This window comes from Patella vulgata, chromosome 3 (assembly GCF_932274485.2).
Source record: "Patella vulgata chromosome 3, xgPatVulg1.2, whole genome shotgun sequence".
Classification (NCBI taxonomy): Eukaryota; Metazoa; Mollusca; class Gastropoda; family Patellidae; genus Patella; species Patella vulgata.
The window spans coordinates 25,172,267-25,183,029 of NC_065881.2; the positions used below are offsets into that span (position 1 = coordinate 25,172,267).

The 10,763-nt window shown below is 33.9% G+C and overlaps 1 protein-coding gene across 1 annotated transcript in view; it reads left to right on the top strand.

Moving 5' to 3' along the window:
* LOC126814763 (WD repeat-containing protein 11) overlaps positions 1–9,680 on the top strand; it is a 28,406-nt gene extending 18,726 nt beyond the window's left edge. The window contains exons 19-30 of the mRNA XM_050540126.2: positions 255–361; positions 1,290–1,413; positions 1,997–2,165; positions 2,484–2,652; positions 3,145–3,295; positions 3,975–4,172; positions 4,695–4,861; positions 5,217–5,311; positions 5,779–5,876; positions 6,588–6,668; positions 7,234–7,378; positions 7,605–9,680. Of these exons, the coding sequence (XP_050396083.2) occupies positions 255–361; positions 1,290–1,413; positions 1,997–2,165; positions 2,484–2,652; positions 3,145–3,295; positions 3,975–4,172; positions 4,695–4,861; positions 5,217–5,311; positions 5,779–5,876; positions 6,588–6,668; positions 7,234–7,378; positions 7,605–7,747 (1,647 nt within the window). The 3' untranslated portion in view covers positions 7,748–9,680. The remainder of the gene's footprint in view (positions 1–254; positions 362–1,289; positions 1,414–1,996; positions 2,166–2,483; positions 2,653–3,144; positions 3,296–3,974; positions 4,173–4,694; positions 4,862–5,216; positions 5,312–5,778; positions 5,877–6,587; positions 6,669–7,233; positions 7,379–7,604) is intronic.
* The last annotated feature ends 1,083 nt before the right edge of the window (positions 9,681–10,763 follow it).

The following is a 10,763-nucleotide window of genomic DNA, read 5'->3' on the forward strand; positions in this document are numbered from 1 at the left end:
TTGAAATAATTAAGCTTGAATTTTGACATTTTTTTTATCCGACTGGTGGGATATTGTTCAATCATACCCTTTACTTACTGTACTTTATTATTGAACATCTAAGAACTTTCGCAATGTATGCTTTGATTTCTTTCTTTTGATATCACTACAAATTCCATACATAGGACTATTATATTCGGTGGATTTAATTCAAAATTTGCACATAATTTAATTTTATTTGAAGTTGATGGTAATCTAAATCTTATATTTTGTAGAATGGTCTGGGTACGATCACATGCCTGGCATGGAAGAATGATTACCTGATGTTTGGAGATGTGGATGGAATTCTCTGTTGTTGGGATTTAAAGGGGAAAATATCCAGGTTTGTTTTTTACTTAAGACCGTGCAAACATGCAAACACGCGAAATGCGTGTTGAATTTGCACGCTGTGTCTTACAGAATATGGCACATGAAGAAAAATGCGTGTAACACATATTTTTGCTTAATGTTACGGAATAATGTGGTTTCTTCTTTTTTTGCAAAATTAGGACAGTAATTATGACTGAAAATGGACAGTGTATTGATTTTTTTCCGTCCTTGCAAAATGTGAATACATCATTGTCTATATCTGGCATTTTGTAACATCGGCTCATGTGTCAGGTATTCAGAATTCTTTGTCAGGTATTCAGAATTTTTCATTTTTTCCTCGAACTGATCGTATTTATTGTGGTAAAAATCTGATATCTGTTTACTGCAGTTTACCCCATTGAATAAAACAATACACATATCATAATTGGCCTCTTTTAAGTATTCAACTATCTGTCCTTTCATCATCATCATTGTTATATTCCATCAAACAAATTCTGACATCATTCAAAAATATACATTATTGGTGAATGGCTTTCATGCAACCTTCAAGTAGGTCTATGTCCTTCATTACTATACGTTGTCAATATCAACAGTTTATTTGTATTATAGTAACATAACACATGCTTTATTATGATAAGCAACTATTTTTACCGAATTGATAACAACAAAGTTGCTGTTGATTCATAACTTGTAATCTAAAGATAATAAAATAATTTTCATTAAAAAAAAGATTGTCCTTGAATTTCGTCAGAATCTAGAATCCAATTTTTGCTTGTTCATTTGAAATTGCGTAGTGTAAAGCTGATCATCATCAACCAATGTCAATTTCTGATGCTTGCTTTCTATTGTGTGTGATCTGAAAGTATCTATATATATCTTTTAATCTGCCATGATGAAACCTTAAAAGCCCTTTTACAGCTTTATTTTCATGTGTATTTTAGGACAGTGCCAACAAATCGAGGTTGGATAAAGAAAATAAAGTTTGCACCGGGAAGGGAAAATTTCAAGTTTTTTACGCTACACAATGATGGTGCTGTCATCTGGGATTTTAATAAAGAGGGGAAAGTAAGTTGAATAGAATCGAATTTAACATGTCATCAGAACATTACTTAGATCTTTATGAGATTAACATACATTAATTTGTATTTCTGTAGTTACATGTGCAATCCAATGGCGGAAATTTTGTCAGTACAGATTTACCTTTCTACAAAATTCGGACTGCTAAGGATCTTTAACCAGAACTTCTTTCTGGAACACCTGCTACAAGTTTCATTATAGATTATCTGTGAATGAGATGTCCTGTGGCAAGTTCAAGCAGCTCACAGTTCTGTATTCATTTTGACATATGGTTTATTCTTCAATTGTTTTTCTGTATGTCCTCATGAAGGGCTTTGCAATGCACTCAGATTTTTTGTGTAAACCTCCTCAACATCAACTGATAGTGCATTCAATTGTTGGTAGTTCAAGGCCATAAAGAAAAGAAAATCAGAAAACACAACCAACTTCCTTTAAATCTTTTAAAACAAAAGTTTAATCTTATTGAGCTTGTACCGTCACTAATCGAAATATAACATCAACATATTATTTTACCAAAATTGAATCTATTTAGATTTAACATATTTAACATACTGGTATTGTACAACTTCAGGTGGAAATTCAGTATTTTATAAAAAGTCCAAAAGAGATTGCGAAGATATCAGATGCAGAGTGGGCGGGATCAGATCGTCCTATGCTGGTTACCACTAATGGAGCATTACATGTTACAGATATAACATTAAGGAACTCAAGTTCACCAACGGATAACTGGGATCTTCCAGGTTTTTTGCTTGTTTATTATTTAACATGTTTAAGTGATTGTGAAAATTATAAATAGGGTAAAAATCTTCAGTATAATTCACACATGAATTAATTTCAAGTCATTTACTGAACCAGTGATCAGGTGTAATTTCTAAAGTCCCTGAAGTTTAGATCATGGACATACAACATTTCTCTCTTTCCCTAAGTTTTTACACCTTTTCAAATCTGTATTGTTTTTTTGTTGGGATTATGTGTGTGATTATTAATGGGGTTTGTTTGTATCAATATTTAACTCATTTTGGATCTTTAATATACAATATATTATTTATTTTTTACAGAGCCATTGTTCTGTCCTCACCTAGTTTCATCCAAATCTTCTCAATTATTAAAATGTATTTTACAACACCAGCCATGGGAGGAGACATACAATCTTATGGCACCCAGCATGCGAGAAGATGACATCGAGACAGAAAATACAATAAATAAACAACTTAATCTAATAGACAGGTAAGATAACACCTCATACCTCTTTTTGGTTGAGGACAGAAGTTTACAAAGCCAATAAATCCTTTTACTTTGATTATAAGGTTTTTTAGCTATGTCAATTCCTCAAATAAAAAGTGGTATCAGGTGTTCTATAAAGAATAAGCCTGTTCCACCACAGTCCTACTTGTAGCTACCAGGAGCCAAAGTCTCCTGGGTAGAAGATAAACACAAGACTACGAAAACCATCAGAGTCATCAAACCAGTGTTTTAAAAAAAAAAATTAAATTAAAAATCTGTTAGCTTTATGTGAATTACTCAATCACTCTGTTTAGCTATATATAGTGACTAATACAAGAAGTAGGGCAACACTTCTTATATATTTGGGAAATCCACATGGCCAACAATTTTATTGGCAATTTTCTGTCCTGTTGGTGTCGGTTGATTGTTTTCACAATGATTGTTTTCTCTGATTTGTTTTATTAGTATTCATATTAATTATTTGATTTTGTTTAGTTCTATGACAAGTTATTTGCCTCGTACACAATTTGGAACAGCTGAGCGATGTCTGCTAATAGCCAGAATATTTGGCGATGAATCTGATCTCCATTTCTGGACAGTAGCTCTTCACTATTTAAGATCAGAAAAATACCAACCAATGAGCAAGGTTTGTTATTTATTTTTAGACTAATATTGTCTGGTTGAAGTTAAAGGGTTGGCTTTCCATACCTCTATAAGTTTGTCAAGAATCAAATTGTTAGGGACTTTGATGATAATAAAACAGTTAAATTACAAATTCAGCTAAAGTGAGTAAATATTAGAGCATGATATTATATTGTAGCTTTTAAAGCCACAATATTCCTAAGATAAGGAAATGAAATGATATGAAATGAAATGGGGTTTAACGTCCTACTGTTTTGCTCTGAACTGGGCTAATGAAGACGGGCATATGCCATACAGTGTGCTATGAGGGAAATTTTGCCCGGACAGCAGCACTACGGCCTACTCTTATATCGAATTCCAACTGTCAAGGGATCTTTTACGTGCACGCCAATGTGTACACGGGACCTCGGTTTTTCGTCCCATTCGAACGACTAGACAGCTTTCCTTGTCAGCCCTTCCGTCCTGCATCACTGACAAGGGAGAACCACGCCGGAAAATCTTGATGAACTTTCTCGGCCAATAACGGGATCGAACACCCGACCTCCAGGCTAGCGAGCCAGCATCTTGGCCACTTAGCCACCGTAAATATGTAGACAATATATAGAAATGAAAAGTAACCATATCAGAAGCATATTACTTGGTAAAAGGGATCATTTCTAATTTAAATTATTATCCATATACAGGCACCAAGTCGAGTGACATCTCAGTCAGATATGGGTGATTTATTTATTCCATCTACACCCAGTTATAAAGAGGCTACAGACCTTGTAGTCTTGGACAATCCAGACCAACAAGAAAGATCGTATTTACTGAATGAATTATATAGAGATCAACCACTAGAAAGATGTTATGATATTTTAATAGATTCTGATAGTTTTAAGGTAAATAGATCATTATATATCTCAATTAGAATATCTCTGATGTCATTTGAGTGATTTGTAATCGCTTTCAAACTAAAATATTGGGAAACAGGGTTCCCGCGGTCCTTGAAAATCCTTGAATATCCTTAAATTTAAAATTTCATTTTCAAGGTCTTGAATATCCTTGAATTTCGCGGAAATAGGAAAATATCCTTGAATTTCAGTTGAGATCCTTAATTTTGTTTCAAATGTCTTCAATTCCTTTTAAATATGAGATTATAACGATAGTTGGTAATGGTTTGGTTATTTTTAAGATGAAAAATTGTAACTTTAGGCTAAAAAATGTCCTTGAAAATCCTTGAATTTGACGTATATTTATCCTTGAATATCCTTGAAAAAAATTTTGACGAAGCCACAGGAACCCTGGGAAAGTTGAAACTCTGATATGGTTCAGTTGCGTTCAATATTTACTTAAAAATTCATGTTGCTGATTAGGTAAGAAAGTGAATTTAGACTCCTGTAATATTATTCTTTTTTTAATAGAAATATCAACTAGATCGAGTGGCTCTCCATGACAACAAACGGGCAACCAATGATCATACGCATAAATGTGTGGAGAATTATATATTATTGGGACAGACAGATCGCGCTGTACAGTTGCTTCTGGAGACAGAGGCAGATAACACAACATATTATGTTGATTCTTTAAGGTTAGAAGTCATCTTCTTTATTTCTGACACAAAATTATGAATACCATAGTTTCATATTTGAAGCATATTTTAGATGTTACCTAATGCAGTAATGAGGATTCATGTTTGAATAAATATGTGGAAATGAATGCAGTCACGCATAGTTAATTTCTTTATAGCTTGCACCGAGTGATACATTTTGTTCATGATTGTCCTTCATATGTTTTGATATAAATATTAATCTCATTTTGATTAATCGTAATTTAACATAAGAAAATCATTCAGTCCAATTGTGTAGAAATAGAAAGAAGAAGTTGGGAGACATCCAAGCTTATACTTCTAGATTATATGTGAACATGTATTTATTCAATTGTAGGGCTTGTCTGGTAGCTAGTATACGGTCATCTGGAGCATCTCAAAGTACAATAAAATTAGTCGCCACAAATCTGATAGCCAATGGAAAACTCTCTGGTAATTATTATACAGCTTTATATAGTATCAACCTATATCAGTGTATATATAGTCCACAACATAATTTAACCAATGGTTTTAAAACATATCTTTATGTTTAATTTTTGAACAGAAAAATGTCTCATTACCCAACATGTATTTATGGGAATAACAGTCTTAAATTTCACTGGAACGACTTAAACACCAAATTAAAGAAAAACAAATTTTTATATTTCTCAAAAACCTATACAACCTAATTATATTGAAAGAATTTGATTTGATGTCACAAAGTCTTAGGGTATTATATGTTTAAATCTTATTTAAAATGGAATTCAAACTTTTTGAAACAGAAATTCATACCCACTAAAGACACTAATAAACTTTATTATTCATTTGGTTATTTCAATGGTGTTCACAAGTGTCTGATTATTTTTGTCCAATATAGCAGTGATTTATTTGTATATTTGCTCAACTATTATGTTTTCTAGAGGGAGTACAGTTGCTGTGTTTGATAGATAAGAGTCTGGATGCCTGTCGCTACCTACAAACATACGGGGATTGGGATAAATCTGTCTGGTTAGCCAAGGTAAAAATACAAACTGTTACAATATGATGTGTTGCAAATTCAAGTTTGTACAGACCGGATCTCCACAACATCATCATCCTTCTTGTGTGTATGAGGGTTACAGACAAATATCTTTGTCTTCTAGGGGGGGGGGGGGGGTTGGATGGCTGAATGGTTAGCGCGCCCGCGCTGTATCATAAAGTCTGTCATTGAGTCGACTGGTGTGGTTTCGAATCCCCGGTTGTACGTGACAAGGAATAGGGTCGCCTGTCCAACCTCATGGGTTTTCTCCGGGTCCTCGGGTTTCCTCCCACTGCTAAAGACCCCTACACGCAAGCGAATTATGTAAATAAAATTAAACCATATGTTAGTCCCGTAATGACCTAGTTTGTGTCGAGTGGACGTTAAACCCTATTTGTCTCTCTCTTTGTCTTCTAGACTTAATACCCAAATTATCTATAAGTAGCATGAGGTAGAGTATGCTTACTTTTTCTAGATCGCCTATTACCATGTCTCATATGAACCAATTCTGTTCTACTTTTGAGTTGAAGTTGTACAATGGAACGTAGGCAGGCATTTAAATCTTCTGATTATGTACATGAAATATTTTCTGATAATCAACCTGATATTCTACCAGATCTTTACTATCACTGCATTGATGAAAAAAAAATATCCCTGGGGGACAGGGTTGGTGTTAAAAGATTCTTAACACACTCCCCTCGTGTATTCCAGGCTACATTAGACCACAATGAGAGAAGTGAGTTAATGAAGAGATATGCTGATCATTTGTGTGGTACACAGATCAATCTAAAGGTAGGAGTTTTACAAATTTGACTGTAGAAAAGTATTCTGGTTCTCCGATACCGCTAACATCATTTATAAAAGGCTGCATGAGAAAGAGTAATTATTTATGTGAATTACTATAAACAACATGTATTAATACTAAAAACAGATGATGAGATCTCTTCTTTGAATGACATTTAGTAACACACTACAATATGTACTGTATATATATATGGAATAACAATCAACTGGTTCATAAACATTCAACATTTCAATGATGTTACTCTCAGCTTTATGAAGCAAATGGTTATATATCAGTAAAACCCTAAGTATTTATAGGCCTACAGTAATAAAAAGACATAAGGTAAATGAATCCATAACAAGAACTTGCTCAAAGCAATGATAATGAACTGACTAGTATGTACATAATTATACATACTGAGGAATTAATTGCTTAATGTCGATATACAATTACTACACCGCATGTAACTGATTTGTAAGAACCCAGTTCTATCGTTGAGTCTGTATTGTATTTTGCTTGTACCTATTATATCTAATTTAAAATTTTAACTTGTTTTATTTTCTCATATTACAGAGTAAAGCACTGTTAGTTTTACTGTCCTTAGGTCAGTTTTATAAAGTTGTAGAGATGTTATATGGAATGAGATGTTTTGATCGGGCTGTGTGTTTTATTGAAGCTTGTAAAGAATTTAATTTGATGGAAAATACAAAAGATAATGGTGAGTTTCACATCAGGTGTTTCGATATAGTGATAATTTGTAATATTCGGACAAAAATGATCTGGAGCACCCAGGCTATATATTACTGTCTTGGAGATGTTACTATTTGGAAAGGGTAGGACTTATTCAGGGGAAGTAACTCCATTATAACGAAAATTGATTTGCAAATCATTTGGTATTGGTGAATTACCCTTTTCTATACTGACCTATATTATTTTATTTACAGCATCTTTATTTGAAGCAGTATATTTAGAATATGCTCGTTTTCTCACAAACCTTGGACATCGGAAAGCTGCTGAATATTACTGTCACAAAGCAGGTGATAAAGGGCAACAACTCTTGAAAGAAGTAGAGATTTTATTTACCTGATAAAACAGTACCAGAAGACATTTGATTTTGTCAGTAAATATTTGATAATTACTATGACTTGACTTTAACACTGGTTGTTACAAACTAATTTACAGTGACTATATCTGTTGTAATCTGAACCAAGCTGTATGTGGAGGATTGTATTGTGTAATTTATTGTAAAGCAAGAAATTGAATGTGAACATAAAATGAATGCATTTAATGCCACCTATCACCAGTTATATTTGTTTCAGTATCTATTTCTGTCCTGTAAACAACCAAAATACTGTTTATCAGAATAACCATAACACCCCTAAAAACAACACAATAATTATTAGATCATAAGTCAAACAATATGGTTGCTAAAAAAAATTAGTGTGTTTTAATACATTCTTTGTTAATATTACAAGAAGCCACACTGTCATAATTTTAGGTAAGAGTAGGATTTGATGGGTCATATTAATGTGTGTTGACAACCATCAGATATTGCATTAATTTCATGATGGGTTAATTTCTTGTCTGATAGATTTAAGCAAATTTATTTATAGTTTATTTCACAGAGTTTTTATTGTACTATAGTGGTGTCATTTATAGAGATTTTTTATACACCAGGAATATTCAACATTCAATTGATATCTATGATACCCCTTTATCACACACATAACAACTCTATTGATTTGATTTCATGTTAGAAACTGCTAAAAATGAGATGGTGTGTAATGTTAGTGCTGCGTTTTTCTCGAGTCTCTCCCAGTATATAATTTACACTTTCTGTTTGGCACATTCTCTTTGAGTCTTCTTGTCAAGAAATTGCCCTTCTTATTCATGCTAAAAGAGAAATGAGGTTTAACATCCACTCAACACAAACTACTACAATTGTACATTTGTACATAACATGGCAGATCTTTATTTCAATAATTTGCTTTGGTGCAGGGGTCTTTAGCTGTAGAGGAAACTGGAGAGAATATAAAGAAGGTTAGGCAAGCTATCATTCCCCTTGTCACATATAGGATCATAACTGTGATACTTGACTCAATGACAGATCTTATAATCTACAGCACATGTGTTGGAGTCTTACACCCCATGGCAAGAAGGATCTCAGTGTAACTCTCAGTGCTAATGTAATCCCGCCTTGTTAATAGGATGCAGACCACAATTTACTTCCGTATTGGGGTCAAGGTTAATTCAGTCGTTTTACCCGGCTCCATCTTTCACCCAAATTTTATTTGGGCTGAAAGCTTTTTCCTACAGACAGAGCAACTTCTGGCCATGTCTTTGCTTCAAAATTTGTATGAGGTGACCACTGAAAATTTGAGATATCTGAACCCGAAGTAGCATACTATAAAAATGTAACTATCCGCCGTACATGTGACAGTAACCAACCTCTTAACTCTGTTACCCTTCCACCCCTAAACCATGAATATCTACCAAAAAATAATGAATCTTCTTAAACATACATTATGCAAGAGCTAAATCTGCCAATTGCAGGTCTTTCTTTAGGCCTGAAATGTTATCTTAATTATTAATTAGACATTAACTAACTTATCCAGACGATAATCGCTAGCCTGTGATATTTACTGAATTAGAATCCGATCTGCAGCTCAACGCTCATTGATGATTAAATCAAAAAATGGATAATCGAGACCTATGTTTTTTTTTATGGTACCGACTTTAGTAATAATGACCAAAGCTAGGCCCAAAATTCAGTCGCTAAATTCTCGGTTCAGAGTGGATCAATTTGACTGAAATTTTCAACAAATTCCCTTTACATTATCCAGTTTTTAACTATTATAGTGAGAACTGCCAGCTCTTTATCTAATCTCCCATAATGTATCTTTAAGAGACCAGTCGAATAAACCCAAATCTATAGTAATTGTATATTATTATATTATTTATATTTGTACATTATGTTGTTATTATGTTACTTCCAGTCTATACACAGAAATAAAATATAAACTAAATGAAACTGTTTTATTCATTGCTGCTGTATTTTGAGGGCAGCCAGTCATGAAGTCAGTAGAATAGCTAGAGAAAGTAAAGGATTCAGATACATTAAACATGAATGAAATGAGTTGTAAGTTCTTCTCAAAACACAGGCCTCGTCGCCAGCGGGGCAGGGGGGGGGGGGGGTGCAGCTGGAACACTTATCCAGAGGCCCGGAGCCTAGAGGGGCCCGGGTGTATGACGAGTAAAGTAGAAGATAATCGGTGACTTTTCTAGATTGAAGAAAAAACATATCTGAGTGAATCGACAGAGGTTTGATTGCCTGACATTACGAATTGATGAAAAAAAACCAACCGAGCCGAAGCGAGAGCAGGTAAAATCGAGGATTCATTCAACAGGCATTGCATTCCTGTTCTTTTTTTTTATTATAAAATATTGTCTAGTTCGGTATGGTGTATGCATATATATACGATTCCTGTGATTCGAGAGACTTTAAATTTATACACAGTGTTTAAGGTCATGAGACGAAGAAGCCTATTGATTTTCAACTATTTCCAATAATTACTGCCAGCGTTTTGTTCCTTGACCTCTTTGAATAATCTTGTAGAATCTATAGAGGCTAAAGTTAATATCCAGTTGACTCAAATCTATACACATTATTTAAGGTCACCAGATGAAGAATCATAGTCATTTTCAACGATTTCCAATAATTACTGCCAGAGCTACGGCCCTTGATTACTTTGAAAAATCCTGTGGACACTCTAGAGTCTAAAGTTAATAGAAATTGTTTAAGGTCATGAGACAAACAATTGAAACAAAATCTAAAGATTTCTGATAATTACATAACGGGTCATGTGTTGTAAATGTTCTCCTTACTGACAAAAGAAAAAAATATGCAACAACCCTTGTTGACTGCCTGGACGACTTAGCTGCTTGGGGCGTAAGTCTTTTTTGCTGTAGTTGTACTTAAATAGACCTTTCATAAAAACCAAGAATCACTTGTTTCGGATTTTTTCCACAGCTCACGTCCAACCGAAGTTCTCATACCAGCCTAATTTCCCTCTGTCCGTGTTGTCAGTGGCATCGTGTCCATT